General features: G+C 38.4%; 1 protein-coding gene across 1 annotated transcript in view; it reads right to left on the minus strand.

Annotated features, from left to right (window-relative positions):
* Positions 1-2,948: 2,948 nt before the first annotated feature.
* The window catches only part of MYOM1 (myomesin 1), a 105,139-nt gene continuing 83,182 nt past the window's right edge, over positions 2,949-24,905 (minus strand). The window contains exons 28-40 of the mRNA XM_077810409.1: positions 24,569-24,628; positions 24,216-24,283; positions 23,135-23,248; positions 22,426-22,513; positions 21,519-21,557; positions 21,324-21,429; positions 19,637-19,800; positions 18,774-18,810; positions 18,416-18,438; positions 16,630-16,685; positions 8,213-8,428; positions 3,736-3,880; positions 2,949-3,160 (exon numbers count right to left, since the gene is read on the minus strand). Of these exons, the coding sequence (XP_077666535.1) occupies positions 2,949-3,160; positions 3,736-3,880; positions 8,213-8,428; positions 16,630-16,685; positions 18,416-18,438; positions 18,774-18,810; positions 19,637-19,800; positions 21,324-21,429; positions 21,519-21,557; positions 22,426-22,513; positions 23,135-23,248; positions 24,216-24,283; positions 24,569-24,628 (1,328 nt within the window). The remainder of the gene's footprint in view (positions 3,161-3,735; positions 3,881-8,212; positions 8,429-16,629; positions 16,686-18,415; positions 18,439-18,773; positions 18,811-19,636; positions 19,801-21,323; positions 21,430-21,518; positions 21,558-22,425; positions 22,514-23,134; positions 23,249-24,215; positions 24,284-24,568; positions 24,629-24,905) is intronic.

Genomic DNA, 24,905 nt, shown 5'->3' on the forward strand with positions numbered 1-24,905 from the left:
GGTAGGTGCTGGGTGCCAACTCTTACCTGCTCAGCCAGGGCTGACTCCTACCTGCAGGCTGCAGCAGCTCCTGTGATATCCCCAGAGCAGAGGGAGGCTGGGTGGGGGTGGGGGGGCAGAGGGTGGTGGAGACAATCCAGCAAGGGAAGGGGGAAAGGAGCAAGTGACAGGAGTGGGACCTCAGGGAAAGAGGTGAAAAAGGGTGAGTCCTTAGGGGAAAGGGTGGGGCAGGGGGTGGAGCCTCGGGGGTCTGGTTACCAGCAATTAGAAAGGTGGCAACCCTAGTCACAAATGTCTGTACCTGTCTGACTGCAGGTTATAGAAATAATTCACATTCTGTCATCATATAATGGACTGAGGACAAAAGAACAAAATTCCCTGCTTTGTCATGGATAATGGAGCATATAATGAGCTCTCACATTAAAGATTCAAAACACAAGAAAAATATCTATTCAATACCATCGTAAATTGAGTACACTCAACAGTTCTTTTATTTGAGTTGTATTGTAAGTAGTTTAGGGTCATGCAATCAGTTTTACAGAAACAAGATAAAAAGGGAATTTATTTTTAAAAGCACTTTCTTGCCTATGTGAATGACACCAAGTTAGTAATTAAAATGATAATTTTAAAGATTTTATTTAATTATCACCATTTTTGCTGTAGGTTTACCTTTTGCATTTCACTCACCTCTAATAATGACACTATACCGGTTAGTGAGTATGCCCTAACAGAATACTGTTGTGTCTGTGTTCTAAGCTTTGTAGAGGAATTAAAAACAAAACAAAACAGAAATCCTGATGTATTTTCAGTGACAAAGCAAAAAAAAAATCCTCGTTTTCTATTCACCGTGCGCTTTGATAAAAACAGCAACAAGCTATTTTGTTTTAAACTGAAACTTACAGGCCCAATCCTGCTTCAATTGAAGTTAACACAGAATTCTGTCATTGATATCCATAGCCTAAATTTGAGCCTTCCGCTACTTGAGAATGGCCATTAAATCAGGCCTTGAAAGAACATTCAAGTCAATGGAAAGGCCCCTACTGACCTGAATAAGAGCTGGATCAGGCACTGAATGGCAAAAACCTGCCTCGTTATATTTATCACCGTAGATATTCATGGTTCTTTGATGCAGGCAAAGACAGATTCCCTGCCCTGAACAGCTTTAAAGAACGATTGATAAGATTATGCAAGTTTCAAATAATCACAACAGTAAACAGTTAAGAAGCATACAAAACAAGCAGCAAATGACAATATTTGCACAGCAGTGACATTTTTAAAGGGCAGAGTTCCTCTAGTTGCTGCTCTCTCACTCAGTGATTTGATACAAAAGTCATTATTTCTCCTCTGGACTAGTTACCATGTTTCTGCTGCAGTCAAAAGCCAATACATGGCTAACAACATTTGTATCATTTGAGTTGCCATTTAAAAAAATCTCATAGTGTAGAATCACTCGCTTCAGTGTTTTTGTATCAAACCAGTGCTACACTAGCATATATGACTTGTCAGCCTGATTTGCCCGTGTGCTACTCCAGGTTTCTATTGATTTGAATGGAGTTACAATGATGTAAAACAGAAGTAATACAGTAGTGAACCAGGCCCTATGTGTCAAACTGTAGCTGATGGGAACAGTCTTAGCAATAGCTCAGTCTGAGATGTATTCATTCTTAGGGGTTGTTTTGTTTTCTGAATTTCTTGCTTAATCCATATTTTTCTATGTGTTATTTAGCATCTGCTGGCAACTTGCTGTCTCTCAGAATGAATCATTCTGTATGGGTCATCCTAAATTGTTCAAGTTCTGGTTTGTCTGGTGACATCCACCTTGTTTACAGGAAAGTTGTTAGCATTGCCAGAGTGAAAACTTACTCAAATTGCCTCCAAACAGGGCCCAATTTAACTACCATTTAAATCACTGGGAGTCTTTCCATTGTTTTTAATGGGAGCTGCATGGGGCCATTGGATCCATGTTCAATAAGAAGCATCAAAGTATCAGCAAATGATTTAAAAATTCTAAACTTTTCTTTCTTGAATATATTTCTGTACAAGTTCATTAAAAATGGCCAGTGTTTATGTTTTTCAATGTTCCAAAATTTGTCATAGAGCTTATACCCTGGAAATATGTTATGAGCCTAATTCTTTTAATTGGATAATAATCCTCTGAACTATCAGAGAAAACCACTTCTCGCCTGGGTAAAGCAAGCAGAATTTGGCCTTGAGAGTCTTAAAATCAATTTAAAAACATTCCCTAGAAATGTACAAAATTCAAAGCTATGAGTTATCCAAATACCAGTAACCACCAAAAAAAAAAAGTAAAAAAAAGTTTGTTTGTGTTGTAAATCAACAAAAGACATTTTGAACTCATTATTGTTCTTTTCACCTTGCTTCTAGGCATCCACTTTTCAACTTCTGCCATTTTTATGCAAAGGTATCTAAGTGGCCAGAGATATGGAACTCCTTAGCACAAACTTGAATCACTGACTTATGTATGAATATTGTAATGCTGTAAAGCATAATGATTAGTATGAATTGGTCTAACCCTTCAACATAGCTCTGTACAATATCAATGCTTTTTTTCAGCCCCTTTTTCAGAGTAGTAAATATGATGCTTCTTGACAGGATATATCATAAGGTCTTCTAATCACACCTGTGATTGTTCCAGTGCATAGAATCACCTTATCAAAGCCTTACTCACTGGCCAGCCAGATACATTTTAAAGAATATTTAGAAGCAACTGCATTGTATTTAATCAATGACATTAAGATGTGAATGTAACGAAAAAAACCAACAACCCATTGTGTGTTGTGAAGCCGTTACAAGGGTAATAAGCAGAATTAGGAGGTCTTTCTGTAAATATATTATGGAGATGCTAAATCCTATGAAAGTTCAACACAAGATCAATATCTTTTTCGTAATAAAATCATTACACACATACAGTAACATCATAGTTTTATTCAGGTGTTTGTTTCCACTGATTTCTCTCCCTGTCTAATCAAGCTTCCTGTGGGATGAAGAATTATTTCTGGTACTGTAGATTTCACATCACTCTCCTTTGCAGCTTGCCAGCTACCTTCTCGATCATCTCCCTCTTCCACAATCAGGGTTTCATTTGGATCAGGTGTCTCTTCTGTAGCAATAATCTCTTCTACATGTGGCTTAACAAAATCTGATTTAGGAGAAGTAATACAGATTCTCACATATTTACTCTGCTTGACATAACACAAAGGCATGTAGCGTGTTGATTTATTTTAGCTTTGTTTATGACCTTTTTTCTCTTCCTTTCCCTCTTCCCACACCTATTTAGGGAGGTTCTGCAATAGAATTCATGTTGTAATTTTATATAGAGAGCCTAAAGTGAGCTAGTGCCTTTACAGACATGTAAGTAAACAGGTCCATGCCTAAAGAGTTTGTATACTAAGGGACAGAACTGGCAAACATTTACTCACATAAGAACATTGGCCAAGATTTTCTGAAGTGACTAGTGATTTTGGGTGCTCAACTTCAGACACCAAAAGGGGCCTGATTTTCCGAAAGTCTGGAGCACCCAGCCCTCTGAAAACCAGGCATCTCAAGTTAGGCACGTTAAACACTTGTCACTTTTGAAAATCTTGCCCATTATATGTATATGTGGCTTAAGAACTCATATCTAGGAAGTAATGATCTGCATGGACTTCTAAGACCATAATGTCAGACTTATTTTTCTTCTTGGAGCTGCACCCATTTTAATGAAGGAGTTCTTACCTTCTTTCTCCCCTTCATTGTGACAATTACTTGTGATAGTTGCTTTTTTCCTTTTAGCTATAGTTATTGTATTTAGATTAGGTCCCTGCACATCAGCATCATGCATAACCATGCCAATCTGTGCCATCACAGGAGTCACAATCACCTGTACCAAAGAAAGAACAAAGAATGCACAAGCAAGAAATGCAGATGCATCAGAAATTCTCTTTTAAACAACAGCGATAGAACCCCTATAATCAATATATTTAGAAATAGGTATCAGTCTAAATTCTTCATCCAGCTATACATATACATAATGCCTGTTGAAATGAAGAGGCACAGAATTTGGCCCATTATTTAGTAGATGATCAGTGTATCTAATTAATGCTCTCCATTACACCATTCATAATGGGAATATTCCCCTGTAGCTGTGTCAAATATATGGAGGAATGATGGGGACAGATTTTTGGAGAGAAAACAAAATTCTGCAAGAAAAATGAAACTGTATTAAAACTATACTTGCAAGAAAGATTAGTTAATCTACTACTCCAATAAGAAATGGCCAGACTATGCTCTGAGCTACACCTCTGAAATCCTATTGATTTCACTGATGATGCAAAAGTGTAACTTGGAGCAGGTTTAATCAATTGTGCTTTATAATTACAGTGTAAGTTCTGGGCCCAAAATGGAATGATCTAATTATCAGCTTTCAATTTGCTTCATATCATATTAAGTGAAAGTATCAAATTCATTGGCAACATTTATATTTAAATTTCAGAAGGTTAATTATGGCATATTAAACAATGAGGCTACTTTCCCTGCTTTCATTTTGAAAATAAAAAGTATGGAGCACTTTTACTTTGTTTAAGATATAGAAATTCTGTGTAAACAAAGTTCCAGTTGATTTTTTTAATTCCTTAAGCCTTCATCCAAAGCATTTATGCATCTGCTTAAACTTTACGCTTGTTAGTTGTTCCATTGAAACCACAGGACTACCTGTGCTTAAAGTTAAGCACATACTTAAATGCTTTGGTGGATCAGACTTACGAGACAAATCCTGCTTGCCTTACTTATGTAAGTGTTGCAGTTGAAGTCAGTTACTGCATAAACATAGACAGGTTTTGCTTTGGATGTATAAATTCAAAATCTTCAACCTTTCTTAGAAATTAGTCAAGATCTTACTATTCCGGTGCAAAAATGACCTACATCAATGTTGATAAATGCGTTAAAATTTGTCCTGTTACCTGAGCCATACAGAATTTAGTAATTTCAGTTCACAAAGGTCTGCACAATCCTTTCTCTTCAGTTTTGATCTAAAGGGGATTTGTGCCCCTTGAGTGTCACTTTTCAGTTGATTTCTTAGCAATCTATTAGAAACTGCAAGTTCTGCAGGATTTAAAACAGAAGTCAGCCTAGGTTAATACAAAATGTTTGTCAAGGTCGTGAATCTTCTGGAGATAAGTTGAGCTCAGCTTCAGATTTATAACAAAAAAACCCAAACTGGGCAAACGTTGCATGGTTTTGTGTTTCTTGCTGAATGTTTTATAGTGTTCTTACTTTTAGAAAAAGAAATTTCTCAAATTTTAAAGCTATCAAAGTACACTGTTACTTTTTCATACATAAGACTTCCAGGGTCAATCCTGCATCCACTGGACTCCTCACATGAATAAGGGCTACACACTAAACCCCAAAGGATTTAATTACCATCAGCACTTACCTTTTTGATTCTCACAGAGCTGCCATTACTACAGCAAGGGAAACTGCAGAATTTGTGGATTCACAATAGTTGAGATGTTATAGGAGATAAAAGTGTGTGAAAAGGTGAGCACAGATCATGCTTAAATAAAATGCTGAAAATATGTTAGTTCTATAGATTTTGATGTGACAAATCATGCTGCTGTGAGATCTATTCTGAAAAAAAAATAACATGGTGTATTCCACATGGTATTAAGATAAGTTTTCTCTCAAAATTAGAGACTGAGTTGATAATGACCTAAGATGCTGGAAATATGTATGAATTCCATTGCTCCAGCTCATTTAATAATGAGCAAAGGCACTTTTGTAAATCACTGACAAATATACAGTATTACCACTGCCACCACAGAAGGCAGTTGTTGCAGAGGATCAAAGATTTGGATTAGTGGTTATATAAAGCTTTCAGCTGAAAAATAGTTTGTTTAGGATTTGATGAATACCTACTTTGTAACCTTCATAAGAACAATGGGAAAAACTGCAGAGACTATGAATTAAAAAAAGTATCGTTAATCTGTTATTGCTCACGTCTGTGAAGATTGAGACAGTGTAACTCACTGAATTTTAAGAAGTGAACTGACTTTATTGGAGCTACATATTCTACGGCTTCTACTCTTTCTCTACTTTATTATAAGGAAAAGCTGTAGGTAACAATAAAGTTCAGTGAATACATTACCAATTCATTCCTGGTTTTCACCCACAATGGCCAGTAAAAGACAGGATACAAAGTTCTTGGGAGCAGAAAGTCTGCTGGAGGAAGATTGTTGCAGAACAAGACTGCCACAACGTCCCTTCTACCAGAGGCCCATAGGAACCATCAGAGCCTCTCACACAGGTGGCATGGGGGTTTAAGTGTGTGGTTCAGCGGAGCTGGGTGATGTGCTGATCCGGCACGTCCACACTGCAGTGTCCACTGGCACACTTCTGGCCCTGGCTCCAACAGAAACTTATGCTGATCTTTCCTTGGGCAAACCGCAGGAAGGGCAGTGAGGGAAAGATTACCTGCCCTTCTCCATAGGTGAATCTCCTCCTAGAATGGAGTAGGCCTTGTTGTCACAGTGTAATGTAAGCTATGCCTCACTGTACCTGTTAGGCTATATCTGGCCCAGTGACCGCTTTTCAGAAGTCATTAAGTTCCCTGCATCAATAACAGGGCTTGGCACTTATATAACATTTCATCTTCAAACAAAAATAATTATTAGTTGGTTAAGTAAATAGTACTGTCCTAATTTTATGTAGGGGAAAACAAAAACAGAGAATTTAAGAGACTTGGTTAAGTCCACTTCATTAGAGTCACAATAGGGTTAAATTTGGCCAGCAAATCAATGGTAGAACTGAGATTAAGAATTTAGGAGTTCCTGGGTCCTATCAACATGCTTAGTTCACCAGAAAATGCTGCTTCTACTCTACATGATGTAATTGAGAAAAAATGTCAGTCACCAGAGCTTATATCCCTTGGAAATAAATGTATAAAAAGACAATATTGAATGTACTATTTATCAGCTTATGTTACTTCAAATACTCATTGCTAGTTTTCTGTGGTGTTAATGTCCAATAACAGATGTTAATATGCTGAACTTTAAGAAAGAGATTTTCTATGGCCTCAATTAAGCAAAATACTTAAGCACATGCTTAACTTTAGGTATATGAGTAGAACTGTCAAAGTCAATGGAACTACTCGTGAATGTGCTTAAGTGCCTTGTTGAACTAGGGTCTGAAGTTGGTGAAGATCAGAATTGAAATATGTGGAGGTTTCAGTGATTTCACTCTGTGTTTTATAGTAAAGACCAAAGTGAAGACTACCACAGTCAAAAGGGCCACTACAGGAAGTTGCAATGGTGAAGAAGTTAACTGGAAGGTGCTGTGAACAACTACCAGACCAGTGACCAACAAAACAAGACAGTGAAACAAGGTAGAAGCAGAGATGAAAGAAATATGTTCCATTTATTTGTGACCATTGAGGAGGAATCATACACTGTTGTTGACATGAGTGCACATTAATATTATTGCAACACATAAGAGATATTTGTTGATTTAGCATCCTGGGGCTCATTCTTATTTATACTACAGCCCCTTTACACTACTCAGACAGTATAAACAAGCCTTAAAGTGGTTGTAAATTACATTTAGTCCCATTTTAAGGACCTTTCTTTATACTGCCAAATTTGTGTAAATGGGCCTTAGTGTAAATGAGAATCAGGACCTCTGTTTCTAATAGCTATAGTACACTCCATATATACTACTTTACCACAGTCTGACCAAATCTAAATTGCTGCTCAGAAAAACATCTCCTTTAAGCCTTGATCATTCTTAATCCTTTCAGCCACCTCATTAATTACCTCCCTTGAAACTCTCCCTCACTCTGCTTGTTTGTATTGTATGGAGGAAGAGGGTCAAATTTTGGACCTGATGCTGCATTCAGTAGGAATCTGGCTGATTTAAGATGTGCAGGGTTAGGCTCTGAGTGGTTAGCTATAAGAGAATGGTCTTTAAATATATATTAGTAAAGGCACTATTTTGCTTGGTGTAAATACATGTAATAAAAACACAAGTGAAGTGAGTGGAAGGATCCAAGGCTATTTGCTATGCATAAAACAATTTACACACATGAATTATGCCAGTATATCATTCAATCTCTCCCCCATACTTCTGTTTCCTCGTCTCAAATTCACACTCTCTTTTTATCTCCTTTACTGGGCTCAGGCTGAGATACTTCATCTTCTCCTTCAGGTATGAACACACTTACAGTGAAATCACTGGTTTCTGTGCCATATTTGTTTTTCACCAAAATGCTATATCTCCCAGAGTCGATTGTGTTGACGCCAGTCATAGTAAAGCTGGCGCTTTTTCCAGATTCATATTTCAGGATGCAGTGGGCATCTGCAGTCAACGGTTTCTCATTCTTCAGCCACGTGACCTCTGGGACAGGATCTCCCCAGACATTACAAGTAAGATTAAGCGCCTACAAAAAATGTACAAATGGGATATAAATAACAGTTGTTAACTGATTTTTTTGCATCCATTTGGATGAATAATTCCCTGAAAGTCCCCTCTTAGCTTCCTGCTATTAGACAATGGATTCCCCTTAAGCATCCAAGATCAATAATTTCTGATGTAGTCTGATCCATCATGAAGGAAGAGAATGAACACAACTAATTAAAAAGCTCCTTCAGTATTTTATGGACCCTCTTCCCTCATGACCATTACCACAACCCCCTCTGCATTGTTTAATACAAAAATTAGACATTAGCAGCATCTGAATGTTAGGCCTTAAATGAGAATTTGAAGAACTATCTTCAAATTGGATGGATTTGTTCAGGTTAATTCTGTAAGAGTACCACAAAAATAAAGGCAAATCTCCCTAAATATGATAAATGCTTAACCATTAAATGACCATGAATTAATCTCAAGTTTAAGAATGCCCTAAATTACATCCTGACAATTTCACAAACAGATTGAGTTGTTTTACAGACTCCCACAAAACAGCATAACATCTAACGGCTACTATTTTTATCTGAAATCAGTACAGTTTTCAGGGCCAATTTCTGCCCTTGGATGCTCACACATGTATTTCCCTTTGAAGTTAATCGGAGCTAAATCTGCGTGCGTGCTGAATTTGGTCCTAACATTAAGGCAGTTACTTCATTAGCAGAGGGCCAGTTGTTAGAAAGATCACCCTGACAGTTTAATAGCTGCTGCAGATTTGCAAATCTATCTCATACACCAGTAGTCAGAGCTCCTTTAATTTTTCTCTCTCAATGCCAACCCAGAAATACCCACAGGGAAGATATTTAGACATGTAAATGTGTAGTATGCCATTCACTTCAATACAAAGGATGAAACTGGTTCTTATTTATTAAAAAAAGTACAAAGTTAAAATAAAATTAAGATACAATTACTAAAGAATGAAGGCTCTCACAGCTGGGGCATATCCCACCCCTTCCCTTTAGGGACATATAGGATCTCCAGGAGTTGAACCTTATTTGTCTCAGAATGTTGCCTTAAGTGAGAGCAGTTGCCTAGAAAGGAGGCCTATTGTGTCCTAAAAATGTCATCCTGCTTAAGTTAGCTTTTACTTCTCCCAAGAGATTCAAAGCCCTGGTGGCTTTTTCAAGCCCTACTCCTAATTGTAAGTTTCATTCTTCCAATCACAATGCCATGTGACTTATGTGATCAACTGCAACTAATAAATACAGCAATAAATATTCACAACAGATTGTCGGGAATCAATTAATAGTAGGAAAAAAATTTGCAAAACGATCTCTCATTGGGTAAATTCAAATAACGAGTACATTTGCTCACCAACATTCCACAAGCAGAAAGAAAAGCTAAATAAGTCAAACCAATTATTCTGTGTGAATTAATGACTTGTCTCTCTACATCCCTAGTCCCCCCAGTCAGACGCAGGTGAGTATAGAAACACTGCTGGGGTCTAGAATTCAGAACATGTCTAATTTTTTCTTCTTTGCTTAGGTTTTCCACTGTGTGCAAATATTGCCCCTTCTCTTGAGCCAAAGTATGGAATTCAGCTCACTAAAATGTTGTGAAAAGTAGTTAACTGGTGCTTGTGTTCAAGATAGTCCCTTCAAAGGCTAACATCTCAAGCTCCAGTGTTAGCTTTAATTCTGCATACCCTGGATGTGTATGTTGAGCTGGGAGTCACGCCGTGGGTAATGTCCGTTTTCTGGGGTTAAACATTTCCTCCTCTCCTTTTCCCCATTTTTAAAAATAATTCGTTTGTAAACAATTACAGTACAAATTCTTTCAAAAGACAATATGCAGGAATCAAATAATAGATCACATATAAGAAAATATAAAAATAAAGTCCATCAAATCTTGTTTGAAAAGTCCATAGAAATGAACACTTCAGAGACAGTCAAGTGTAGAGAAGTATGGTTTAAGTGGGACTTAAATGGCGTGCAGGCCTTATGCTGGCACTCTGCACTGAGGGGAATTTCATCTCTATGATGCTGAGCCTTCAAGGCAGAGCTTCAGCCCTAACATTCTGAACAGAAAAATCCATCAGTTTAATATCAGTCTCACTGTTTCTTTTCCTACATCTGTAATATACTGCTTGCAATGTAAGATATGATTTAAAACAGTCTGTTTCAAATTTAGTTTGAAGGGTTTTATTCCAGAGAAAATCATCTCCTGTGAGATGATAGGGGTGGAATGTAGTGAAAAACCGGAATCAGCGTTCTGTTCCTCTAATTCAGTGGCTCTCAACTTTTTCAGACTACTGTACCCCTTTCAGGAGTCTGATTTGTCTTGAGTACCCCCAAGTTTCACTGCACTTAAAATCTACTCATTTACTAAATCAGGCATAAAAATACAGAAGTGTCACAGGACCCTCTTACTGAAGAATTGCTTACTTTCGCATTTTTACCATATAATTATAAAACACATCAATTGGAATATAAATGTACTTACATTTCAGTGTTTAGTATATACAGCAGCATAAACAAGTCATTGTCTGTACAAAATTTTGGTTTGTACGGATTTTGCTTGTGCTTTTTATGTAGCCTGTTGTAAAACTAGGCAAATATCTAGATGAGTTGATGTACCCCCTGGAAGACCTTTGCGTACCCCTGGGGGAACGCATACCTCTGGTTGAGAGCCAAATCTCTAAATTACCTGCTTCTAATGCAGATTCATCTAACGGTGACTGTGGAAGGGACTGAAAATATTCCTGCCCCATGTTGTTAGCCTGATTTAGTCATGGAAAGATCAATGGTAAAAAATATCCAATAGACCTCCCTCTTTCCCTTCCTGCCTCAGGAATAATGGCGAAAGGTGAAAAAAGACATCCACCCATAAAATCAAGAAAAGGGGGAGACAGAAAAAAATAATATCTCCTCAAACCTAAAGTACTTCTTCATGGTGGACCTCACTTCAGGGGATTCCCCGAAACAATAAACAAAATCCCCAAGAGATTAAAAAGGGAACAAGAGGAAGAAAAATATCCCTCCTCCTCCAAAAAATATGTAACTTGGTGAGAACAGAGAAAAGGTGAGAAGAGAAAAGACCCTATCTGGTCTCCAGCAGCAGCCATGGTCGGAGAGTAAGTGGGGCTCTTAAACCTGTTCTCTTGGAGTCCTCTGGCATTAAATAATCATGTTTTTGATTGCAGAGATGTTTAAAAAGCTGAAGGAACGGGAGGAAAAATACATATTATTCCTGGCTATTCAAGGACTCTGAATATGAACAGCTCAGCCACACCTGGACACTGCAGCCAGTGAAGAGTCTATAGTTTCATTCTCTATTCAGTGCTTCTATATCAGGGGTTCTCAAATGGGGGGGTCGTGTCCTCTCAGGTGATCACAAGGTGGTTACACAGGGGTCATGAGCTGTCAGCTCCCTGGGGCTGACAGACCCAAGCCCCCATTAAATTAAATCCCCCCATTTTAATTTATATCAGGAGGTCACACTCAGAGGCTTGCTGTGTGAAAGGGGTCACCAATACAAAAAGTTTGAAAACCATGTTCTATTTTGTGTCCGCATTCTTTGAAAGCTAAGATATCAGTATTGAATTGTCCCTATTGTCATTGCAAGGTCCTAATGAGTTACTGTCAGTGACGCAGAGAGTTATACTGGATGCATCACTCAAACCCTAACAGTCTAGACTTGTGCCAATTTTTCCCTAACTGAGAGAAACGGCAGTGCCAATAACCCTTTTCTCCTTCAAATTGTTTCTTAAAATAACTTCCCCTTTTGCTTAGCCTTACATCACTGATCTGATTACCGGTGCTGTGTGTTCCCACTCTGATGCACCCACTTCTTTATTGTTTGTGTTCTGCCTATTTAAGTGGAAAGATAATTCTTATATTTCAGTATGAAGATGGTAAAATCCCTGGTCATTTTAAAATCTTCTGGGCGGGAGTTGCATTACAGTGGGCCTGCTGCCAAGGCCTGATCCTTTGTATCTAGCATTGCATCTATCTGTTTTAGACATTTTTGCCCTTAGGACAGGGACCTTATCAACATACGTGTTGCTAAAACACTATGCACACCTATGGCATTATAGAAATCCCAGATTATAATACGTGTCAAATCCTGAGGTCTTTCTTCTAGTATGAGCTGCAAAACACTCTGGCCTGCTCCTGTTGGGGAGGGCAGCTTCCCCCTCCAAAGATCATTCCCTTTCTTCAAGGGAACTCTCCATCACTCATGCTTGGCGCAATGAGGGGGAAGAAGGAAAGGACTAGAAACGCCCTCTGGATAGTTGGCAGGAGATTTGCACACCCTCAAGGAGACCAGGTGACCTATATTCCGCATTAGCAGAGCTCCTAACAGAAATCAGATTACAAAACAGGATGAACACTTTTGTTTTTAAAAAGTCACTCCTGACTCAGTTAACATACCCATGTAAATCACTGGAAGTTTTGCGCGAGTAAAAACAGAATGAGAATTTCAGAATTTGGCCCCCTGCCATATATATAATATAACTTACAGTAATACCCACTGTCAATTCAAATCTTCACCTGGTGTGCTGTGATTTGATACTTGGGCTTTTCAGATTACATTACAAAACTGAAAAACCATTTAAGAATATCAGTGCAAACATCTTTGGCCATCTGGAACATTATCAAATGCTGTTAAAACAAACATCAATTCATATATTCCACTACACACAATTCAATACAAAAAATGCATGTAAATAACATTATGGTTATGTTTTTAAATTAAAGGGCCAAATCTGCATACACCTGGAAATTCAAAGTCAAGGATGAAAAATCTGCTCCCCTCAGTTTGTATGATTGCACTAGATGTAGCAGCTCTTATGTATACTGTGATAAAAGAAAATCTAACGGCTCCTTGTAACTGCTACACCCTGCATTACCTCACTTTACATTTTAAAATGTCATTGAGGATTGCATGAGAGTTTCATGAATTACAAACCAGGTGTAAACAGATGCTCCCATCTCTCCAGAATACACACAAACACTGGGGACAAATGAGTCACTCCCACCTTTACAAGTACTATTTATTCAGTAGACAATTCTATCAATATGGAAGTAAGCAGTTATTGTAACTTCACTGTATATGGTAGATTAGAATGCCTTCAATGTATATAATTTTATTTTGGTGCGTTTTATTTTATTTTTCATTTTAAAAGTTCCTGGCTCATGTTATAGGATGTTGACTAACAAAATTATATTTTTAAACAAGTCTTTATTGCAGTTATATAATTACAATCATGCATCAAGTGTTAGTAAAAAGCTATTTTTTACACTATCTTCATTTCAAAATGGTCAGAACAATGTGTATTTGTAGAATTGTGTTTAATAGAAGAATAGATCTCTGTCTGATCTTGAATACCAAGATTCAACCCAGAGTGAATTTTTATTACCCATTCATACAATATTGAGACCATTGTTTCATTATGTATGTGCTGGGACAGGCTGAATTATATGGGCAAGATCATGAGCCTATAGGACTAGATTACAGCTAGCTCTGTATGAGGAGGCTAGGGTGAGAGAATGACATGAGCCTCCCTATTCTGCCCTTTTGCAGAGGTCAGAATCAACCCCAGTCTGTGTATTTGTGGCTCACAAGCACCAGGGAACTCTAGCAGCAATAGTATTTGTAGATACTCTACAGAGATGGGCTGAGAGCAAAACCATGGTATCAACTACAAGCACTGATCTAACATGGGGAAAAATATATTGCACTACAGCAGTGTCAAACAAACAGGCTCTGGGCTGGATCCAGACCACATGATGTATTGTTGTGACCTCATGACACACTCAGATTGTACAGAAACTAAGCTTTTCTTTAAAAAAAAAAAAAAAAAAAGAGACAGAGTAAATTTCTAGCCCTTGTGACTGAAGAGATAACCTTCCAAATGTGAACTAAACATAAACCAATGGCATGTCTGCCCGAGTCTAAAGAGAACCTGAAACAATGAGTTAGCAGGATGAACTCCTCTGCCCCCTATTAATGGTTTATGTGTCAGCTTTAAAGCCCAGCAATGACATTAAATGTCAGCATTGACTGATCATTGTAGTGGATTGAACAAGCTAAGGGGTAGGAGTAAAGCTCTTAAGAGTTGGCAGTTGCTGCAGAATAAGAAATACAGGAATAAATAAAAGTTTAGTTACTACATAAAATCTGTATTGTCCCCTTGATCTCTGGATGAACCTCCCATTGCCCTGCTCTAACACCAATTCCTTCCTTCACTGACAGAGCACAGAGGCTCCAGTTCATGACCAGCAAGCTTTCTGTGTTCCCTGTCTAGATCTCATGCAGGTGTACAGGATGCAGTAATGCAGCAGGACAGGTGTCTGAACTCAGCAAACAACAAACACAGCTACCTAGGCAAGAGAAGGTGAGAGTTTTCTGAGGAGGCAAAGTACCACACCCATTTGCTAGAGGGCTGTAGCCTTTATTTTATGTCAAAACTTTTGAACAAGACTTGGGCAGAGACTTTCCTCTTGTTTCTGGACCCAATCCACCAATTTAGATGATTCTACACAAATCCTGTACTGTATTAATTGTAAAAGACTTTACAACTCTGTCTACACTTCTCATGAATAAAACAAAGTCTCTTAACATCCCTATTGAATCCATAGTTGTTGGGCCAAAGATACTCACCTTGAGTGTTCTGAGTTTTTAGTATCATCCAGCCTTCCTCTGTTCACAGCATCTCAAATATCCTTGTGATTTTGAGTAATGAATGCACTAGGAAGCCTTTACACCTTACTCTGTATAATTCCAACCAATCTTTCTTTCTATATCACTGCATTTTGCTTCTGAAAGCTCATACTTATCTGTATTGTTTCGTTTCAACTCTGTTCTGGCAGAGAATTCTCAACTGATATAACCACCCAAGTTTTCCCACCACAAACGCATACCAGACTCATCTCTTAGCAAAAGCAACTATTTCAGCTGAAAATTGGCAAATTCACTCACTTTCCTCCTGCCTTCTTCCCCACTCTGTTGCAGTTGCAAGAATTCTCTGTGAGAATGTCTAATTACTATAGCATTCCCTTCAGCTATTAATCAACACCACATAAAATACTTGTACCAATTCCACCTATGATGTCTCTGGCAGACAGTGGGAATTAAATGGCAAGTTTTGGTTCCAAACACAAGTGCTTGAGACCTACAGCATCACAGGCATCAAAGCTTTTATAGTGAGAGTGTTACTGAGATGGTGCAGTCATGTGGTCCATATATCTGACAGTAGGATACCAAAGGCCGACTTTTATGAAGAATTGCACTGGAACTCATTTTAAGGGCAGATCAAGAGAACGTTACAAAGACGCTCTCAAAGCCAAAGTCCAATCTTGCAATGTTGACAACACCTGGGAGCTCTTAGCCCATGACAAGACCCGATGGCGGCAGTTCTGCCACCTTGGACTGAAAGACTTTGAGAGCTCATGGACTGCTGCAATCAAGGAGAGATGTGTGAGGCATAAAGCTAAAAGCAGGGCACATTTATCTACATTTGTCCTCACCTGTGGCACCTGCAGACAGGGTTACAGGTCTGAAATTGGTCTTTGGTCTCATCTAAGGACCCACAATAAATGACTGTAGCTCATCCATCAAACTCAACAGTAGATTTATCGTCATCATCATCAATATAAATCCAGAGTAATTCCATTGACTTAATTTGCTTTATCTCAAATTTACCCTAGTGTAACAGAGAAGAATTTCTCCTTTGTCTCTTAGGATGGTGAGGTAGGAGGTTGTGTAGGTTTCTACCACACTTTACTCCCCAACTCTCCAGATCTGATGGGTGCCATGCCTTAAGGGACTACCATCATCCATACAGATTGACTGGCTGTCTTGGGTGTAAGGAATTCAGCATTACTCAATATCCCATAGAAAAATGCAACTGTGAAATCTCTGTGCATAATGTAAATTTTTAAAGATATGGTTGCAGCTGAATTTCCTAAGAAGTACACTGTTCACATTTTAGTTCTGACTGGCATTGTCCTCTCACTTTTATCTTATGCTTAACAAATGAAACTGCCCCAAATACATAAACCTATCTGTCCAAGAAATTCAAATTGTATACAGACGATAGAGAATGAATAAATAAATAATGCAGCAGATTTTTAAAATGGAACCTTTGAAATAATTCTTACGTTCTCCCTTTCTCTGCAAAATATAGAAGCTGCTCAGCTACAGTATAAAGCTATAGTTCATTTATTGTACCTTGCCTTCCTGGATGGTGACAACGTCAGGCAAACCTCCAAGTATCCGGGCACGATCTGAAAATACATGAGTGAAGTTTCCTTTAATGTCTGCAAAAATAACTCTGTCCCAGATTTCATTTCCCCTGTAGCGCTGTTCTTTTATCTTATTTTTGTACAAGTCTCTGTATATGCAAATGAAGAGAGTTATTCAGTATTCCTAGCACACCATTTGCACATGTAAAATCATGTCACTCTGCTGCACAAAGCAGATATCTTAATATCCTACCGTCAATCACCTCCTCAGTGAAATTAAGGTATGGGCCTTACCCTTACCTCCACTGAATTCAGTTTGAGTTTTGAGTGCACAAAGAATGTAGAATTGGGCCCGATGTTTCTAAGTTTCCAAGGTAAAAGTCTAGCAATTCAGAGTTTATGAAAAGAGATGAGTTGCAGCCTATAGAAGAGACTCAGAAACCAGTGAAGTTTAGGCTTCTGATCTAAATAAAAAACAAACATTCTGATCTCAGTTACACCAGTGTAAAATCTGGAATAATTCCATTGACTTCAGTGGAATTCCTCTGGATTTATCCTGGTGTAAACAAAATCAGAATCTAGCCGTTTGTGTTAGTTTCAAAATCCTACCACAATCCAATATAAGTAAAGTGACCCTAGCAGGCACATTCTCTGCTGCAGCTATTCCAGGAAGTGGAATTCAGTCTTTGTTAGTAGTGGGGGAGCCATCAAGAGGCAGAAAGTGGCTACATGGAATACTCTCCCCTTCAACATAGGTGCTCTTCCCCCTCTGTAAAATAGGGACTTTATGGAGAAATTTGTTGAAGCCAGAAGTGGAAGGAGCAGGAGTGGGGAGCTAACCTATACCCAGGGGTGTGCCTTCTCCCCACTATCCATGACCACCCAAAGTCAGAGTCAAAGTAGAGCTGAGGAACATCTAGGGGCAGCACATTTACTGGTCCTGTCATACTGGTTTGGGTGTGTGTGGTGGTGGGGGTTGCAGCAGAGTTTGGAGGAACTGGCCAGGATCTTTAGGGTAGGGACCCCAAATGATGCATACCAATTCCTCTGCACTGCCTTTTCAGACTCCATCTTTGCTTACACTATATTTCTGTGCTAGTCCCAAACACGTAGAGAGGGGAGACTTTGCTGAGATGTTGCATTAATCTGTTCCACCCATGTACTTTTAAATAGAAGGGAAAGCATGTAGAGCTTAATCTTTGTAGTTAATTAATAATTGCTTTGTTCATTAAGCTAATGATTAAATACTTTTTTTCACTCTTTTTAAATTATTCTGTATTTTGTATCTTCAGTATAATGCTACGATTGAGATTTTTAAATGCACAGATGTCAAAAAGCTCAAACCTCTGGTTCCCAGAGTACTTGTGACTTGGCCCATTTATCCATATGTAATATTTTTCATCAGTGCTTGTGGTGTGAAGCCATTTACCATGTAGGATAATTCAAAAACAACTCAATTTTCTTCAGACTTTCAAAAACAAAGTCACTTTTGTGTTGAGAGCAGGCAAGAGAAATTTCAGCTCAAAAGGTAATTTTTAGGGAAAGTTTTTTAGCTGTGAAAACAGAAGCTAAGACTGGAAAAAGTTAACACAGCCATAATTATACTGTCACTAGCTGATTGTTATAATATTAGCTACCAAACAGGTCACTTTTCCTGTTTCTCCTTGGTGTCAGGATAAACTGGTTTTATCAAATGCACACCCATAGTCATGAGGATGAAAGAAACTTCATAGCCAGTTTATGGAGTTCATTGTAAAAGAAAGCTCACTTACTTCTTTCTGCAATAGCAGCTTGTCTGTAGTTGCGGGAAACAAAAAGAAAATTCAGTTTTAGTTAAGATTAATTTAGGATGACTAACAAATGGCTAATCTTTGAGACTGCTTTAACTCACTTAAGGAAAATCTTTCTGCACAGTACATCACTTGATAATCCTACTTTTTCCTTATTAACAAAGACTCAAATCCTCATCCCATAGAAGTCAATGGCAAATCTCTCATTGGACTTCAGTGGGACCAGGATTTGGCTCAAAGGATTTTTTTTAGTGTTAAACAAAGTGAACATGAGTACAGTTTCTTTCTTTATTAGCAGCATATTGTATTCAAAATTATACTTGCCATGAGTAATACTTACTTTAATCTTTGGAATTCAGTAAAGGCTTCATCAAAGGCTTTTAAAAGAGAAAAACTGATGTTAAAGGTAGTTTTCACAGAACAGGCATCACAAGAAGGTAATTTACATTTTAAGATGTAGATTAAAATGTAATCAGTGTAAAAAAGTTTAAAGACTTTGCAGTCTTTGCTTTGATACCATACAAGAATTAAAACAACTAAAGGTTTAATTAAATGAAGTTGGTCTGTAGGTAACCGAGGCCTGAATGTGATAATAATAATAAAAAATCATCAGTCTTTAACACAGAGAGAGAGAGGCTAAGATTATCTCACTAAAGATACCTCAGGAACAAAACTGCAGTTTCCAAATTAATTATAGCTTTCAGGATTTAAAAAAAATCCATTTTTAACAAGTATTTTCATGCCCACTGCTAAGTTTTACATTGATGCCCAGGTAACCAACCGAACAGCAAGATTTAGTCTTGTTGTAGCCTCTCCATATGTTGATGTTGACAAACCCTTTCTCTCCCTGAGTGAGAAGAAGGGACAAAAACTTTGCCAGAAACTGTGCAAAGGGTACAGAATGGAAACAATTATTTCACTAAATGATTCCCTCATCACCTGGAGCCCACAAACACAATGTGGAGTTTGGGCTTTGTGGGTTGAAATGGCTGTGAAACGAAAGGTTGGACCTTGGGAGCAGCCTGTTTCTGGCACACGGTGTCCTTAGGACTCAAGAGCCTTCTGGGTGGAAATCTATCCCAGAATTAATCCAAACACCATTAGCTTTCTCTCTACACCTTTTACCCCTGTTCTGAATGCTGGTGAAAGATATTGTCACTGACAACTCTGAAGAATTAGGTATTTATAGTGTGACAACTCTACCTTGTCCAGAAAGATCCAGCATCCTTGTATGTGTAGTTTTACCATCAAAAAGCTCCATTATATATTTGCCCTTGTCGTGTGGAGTTGGTTCATTGATCTGTAACCAGATCTGCTCCCCAGTAACACCAGTCTTAACTCTGTCTGTATACTTAATCTTGGCATCACTGAAAAATAAAAAGCAACATTAGCCCTTCCTTTTTATCATATTATAAATATGAAGGACCTTTGTGGCCTCACTGGCCATGTCTGCACTAGAGAATTTTTGCAAATGGTTCCTGTGGTGCTACGCTATGAATTCAAAATGTCAAAGTTTTTAAACCAAATTCTGGCTAGAGACTCTGCCATACCAGGAAAGCTGAGGACCAAAGTGGGGCACAGGATGGAATTTTTCTGTTCCAATTCTAGCTCTCCTCACAGCCCACAGAGAGGCTGTGGCATGTGCCCTCCATAACCAGAGCTGCAGAGGTCAAGACCCAAGGATCAGTGGGGGAGATCCATGTATTTCAGTATATAACCCAAGAATGCATCCCACATTCATATCTCTACCTCAGCACATGTTGCTCCTGAATGAGGTGAAAAGGTGCTATGAATGGCCAGGACATGAATAGACAACAAAAGTACTTTTGTAGCAACAGTATATGTCCATTTAGGGGGCAATTTGGCACAGTGCCAGAATTTGGTCCTTCAGGTAAATACATGCATACATTAGTATATCTCTTCCCACAAAAATATCCATTTCCCAGCTTTCTAATCAAAGAGTTAATTACCCTAAACAAGGGAGGAAGCTCTTTGTCAAATCAGTTGCTCAATTTCTTTTTATCCTTAAACAAATGCCTTGGAATGTAACAGAGGGCCAGGGAGCAAATTTACTAACACTTGGTGAATTGATGTGATCGTTCTAACATAAAATTAGTTTCTAAAAATGAAACATGAGAGTGAGAGTGAGCAACAAATCTGCAGCATTTGATATTAGCTTCCAGTCTTCAAATGTGTAGGGACCCCTGGGAATGCAAAGTTGAAAGTAGAGATGGTACTAAGTATATTTAAAATAATCCTAATAATTCATTCCTCTGGATTTCCCAGTGCATCCTGCCTACTCTGGCTGAGATTTCAAAGCTGCCAAAGGGATTCTGATGCTCAAGTGCCATTAATTTAAATGGGGTTTCAAAATCTCATTCTCTATCTTGTTTTGGTTGTAAGCTCTCCAAGATAGAGACTGTCTGTGTTTTGTGGGGGGGGGGAGGTTGGGGGTTTCTGCCTCAGGCACATGTTGGAGTTTAATAGATAAGGGGTCTTTTCAGGATGAATCCACCTATCAAGAGATATATATTGCACCTGTTCGTTCTGTATCTGTACTGTAACTGCAATTTTGTAAAAAAGTGCAATCCAGGGAGACAGACTGGCTGACCTTGAGCTAAACATTTCTGAACTCCAAATGTTCTTCAGATTCATGGACCTTCTGGTCATAAACACTTTACTCATGTTCTTCCTCCAGGCTGCTAAAAATTAATGGATCCAATACCCCTCTGACAGACTGATATAATTCCATTGACTTCAATGGAGCTACAAATGATTATGTGGGAGTGAATGAAAGGAGAACTGGGACCAATATTTTAATATATCACTTCCTGTTGAATGTGTAAAACCAAAGAATTTGTAGACTGCTAGCAAATTTTCGTACACTTACTTGTGTAACCAGCTCACTCTCAGATCTTCCAAGTAATAATTAACAAAAGAGAATAATCTGATACCCTCTGCTGTGCTCTGGATTTTCAGTTCTGTTGCAGATACAGCTGAAAGAAGAGCACATGTTTTATGCAACCCTACTGCCATTCATGAAGAAGAAGGAGTCACTCATCTGAAGGGGGAATTAAATACTTACCAATCTTTCTGCATACTTCATTCATCAGATCTGCAAAAGCTGTGGAAACAAAATCCATAGGCTGAGACTCAGTGTCCATGCAAACATGCTCAGTAATAGGTTAAAAATTGGCATGCAGTGTTATGACTCTAGAGCATTCCCTCTAAAGAGTTCCTAACAGAAATCTGATTTGCATTTTAAAATGTATCAGACCCTTAGTTTCAAGCACAATAAAGCTAAGGACTGTTTTCAGGGAGCTTGGCTGTCTATTCCATGGTTTCAGCACCATGTTTAAGCCCTTCACTGCTGAACAGGGCAACATTCTTTTTTCTAAAGGTGATTGTATTCAACTGGAATTTTGGTCCTTTCATATCAATGTATTATATACGGAGTATGAATTTTGCTCCATGTACTGGACACAGTAAGTAGCAATGAAATCTTTAAAATAGACAGAGTTCTAAGACTAGAAGTACCCTTAAATAAATTATTGGCAAAACAGATTAATTAAAAAGTCTGAAAGTGCATCCTCACAGGAACCTAAATTATATCATGTTCATAAAATGATCTAGATCCACAACATTTTTCTACATCAATGGAATTACTTTTAGTATAGTGAGCACCCAATTTGAAAACTGTTATCATTGTGAATACCCTCAACTGGGGTATCCTGAGGAAATATTACAAATAATCTAATTAACAAAAGTATATTGGAATGCTCTGTTACTGAAAAGTCACCATCAGGATGGTCTCATGGCATCTGTGATAACTTTTGGTTTACGAGTCTGTTTAATATGCAGGAGAAGCAAAAATCACTTGAAAAAGATACCGCAATTTGCCTATGCAAAACTCTTGTGCAGACAAAGAAACACTGCCACTTCAGGTACTTATGACCCAGTATGGGATAAACCATTCAGAATGTTGCCCTGACCTGCTTCCACAAGCTTCAGTTTACTTTTGTCCTTTCCTCTGTCATCCTTCAGTATTACTTCATAAATACCAGCATCTTTCTTGGAAAACTGAAAAGCAAAAACAACAAACAGTAGCATTCAAAACAAGTTGTTTCAGAAAGCAATATTGTTTCTGTTCTAGTGATTTATGTGGCTGGAAAAAAAAATATATGGACACCAAATTTAACCTTTTATCTATATACTCTTCCTCACTAGAATTAATTTTGTTCTTTTTACAGTTTGGGAACTAAGGCACAGAGAGACTAAGTGACTTGTCCTAGAGCACACATGAAACCTGTAGCAGAACTAGGAATTGAACCAATATCTCATTAATTTTAGTCTAGTGTCTTAGCCACAAGACCAGTGTTCCTCTCACTGATTAATAGGAGCACATTACTGTTTAACCCTTTTCTAATGTAATCAGCACAGCAGTCTGATGTAATCCTCCAGCTCTTTAAACTGATTTAAAAGGGAAATGTGAAGCTCTTTCTCATGGTTTCCTGAAAATCTGAATTCACAAGGATTTAAATTTGCTGCAGCCAAAAAATAAACGCAAGGTGAGATTTTTCTTTAAAAACTATATCCCAGTTCCTATCTATAGTGGATATGTTGGAATATCAGATTAGATCACATCTATGAACTGAACTGAATACCATAGATCTGTACATCAAAAAGCCAGGAGTCACTCACCTCTGATATCAGCAGAGTACATACGCCATCCTTAAAGTCATGCTCCTCATCCACCATTATCTCCCTCCCATCTTTATACCAAACAATGTGTGTTTCCTTCTTAATATTAGCCACCTAAAATGTATGAAAAGCACATCAGTATTATCCTATTATTTTAATATAGTGAATTGAATGCTAGGTGTGTCAGCCTATGTGAATTCTGGGATCACCCACAAGAACAGTGAAAGATGCAACCCCTCAGATGAGAAAGGGGACACAGAATCCAGAACTTAACTGATTACAGGGGACAAAAAATGAAAAACAGGGAGAGTGCTGCAGGTCCCAGGGTCAAATGAGAGATCCAGGGGGAACACAGAGCAGGGAACCCTGAACAATCTCCACTGCTCTGAGAAGAAGTCAGCGGACACCACCCAGAGGAACTCTGCCCAAATCAGAGCACAGAATAGGAAGCAGAAAAAGGCTTCAGAGCATTCTGAGAGCTATCCCACCCCTCTGCACACACAACTTGCTTGTTCCTCCTGGACTGAAGGATGGTTGACAGTGCTGGAGAGCGAAGCCCTTTTATCCACTCTTGGATTGAGTAAGGAAAGGGGGGTATGGAGTTAGGCAAGGGGGGTATGGAGTTAAACCATCCCAGTGGGAGCACTATGGAGCCCAAAACAGAAGGAGGCGAGTACAGTGACTAAGTCAACCTTAAATTCCAAATCACCCAAGTCCAACAGTCAGAGGCTCAGTTCCTCATGGCACTATCCAATTTGCAGATGGAGCATGCCTGTTTGTGACACCCCTTAATGGCATGTGGTATGTGTTCCCTTCTTCTGACCTGCTCCACTTTGTGTGTCCCTGCTGCCTCCCCACAGATCACCCTTTGGGAGCATTAAGAAGAAAGCAGTTTGTGCTCAAGACAGCGCAGAATCTGTGACTGTGTTCAGATGTCATTGGGGGAATACAAAGGAAAAGGAAACCTCTTTGCACTCTTCCACACCTTGCACACCTGTGCAGTGGCTGGCCACAATCTGGTCCAGTATATCTCTTGCTTTTATAACTACCTGAACAGTGTTGAAAACCAGCCAACTCTTACCTTGCATTTCAACAACACATTGCAATCAGCGGTAACTTCCCATCCCAGATACTCAACAAAATGAGGACCTGTTTAAAATGAGTTTTTACAAAATCACATGAGCAATAATCACAATACAAAAGAAAAGTTAAATGAACTTTTCTTGCTAGATATACTGTTATTTTTATAATGTCAGAAATATAGGCTTTTATTCTTCAGATTTTATTCTTTATGTAAAAAATGAGGTAAGCAATTAATTACAATTAAATAGCAATTTGTATTTCAAAATACCATATTTACACCTGCTCCTACATTTAATCAGCCAAAAGATGACTGAACTCCTTTCATTTGCATATGATTATGCTGTTCATTACCTTGTTTCCTGAACCACTCTTGCCTCTGAAAGTCTGCTTCGTCCTGTAGCTTCTTGAACACTAGGGATCAAAAACAGTCAGGAAAACAAATGTGAGCCTTCTAGACAGAATATCTCGTTAGTAGGGAATGGGATATTATTGTACTGCAGAGGTGAAATCCTGTCCCTGCTGAAGTCAATGGGAGTTTTGCTATTAACTTCAATGGGGCCAGATTTTCAGGTCGCTGATAGTAAATATTTCATGTGTTAAGTATTTCAGCTGTCACAATGTTATTACAGCTGACCCAGGCTCTCCTAGCCACCCACAGACACTAAACCTTTCACATGTATCCAACCCT

The sequence above is a fragment of the Eretmochelys imbricata genome, chromosome 2 (genome assembly GCF_965152235.1).
Source record: "Eretmochelys imbricata isolate rEreImb1 chromosome 2, rEreImb1.hap1, whole genome shotgun sequence".
NCBI lineage: Eukaryota > Metazoa > Chordata > Testudines > Cheloniidae > Eretmochelys > Eretmochelys imbricata.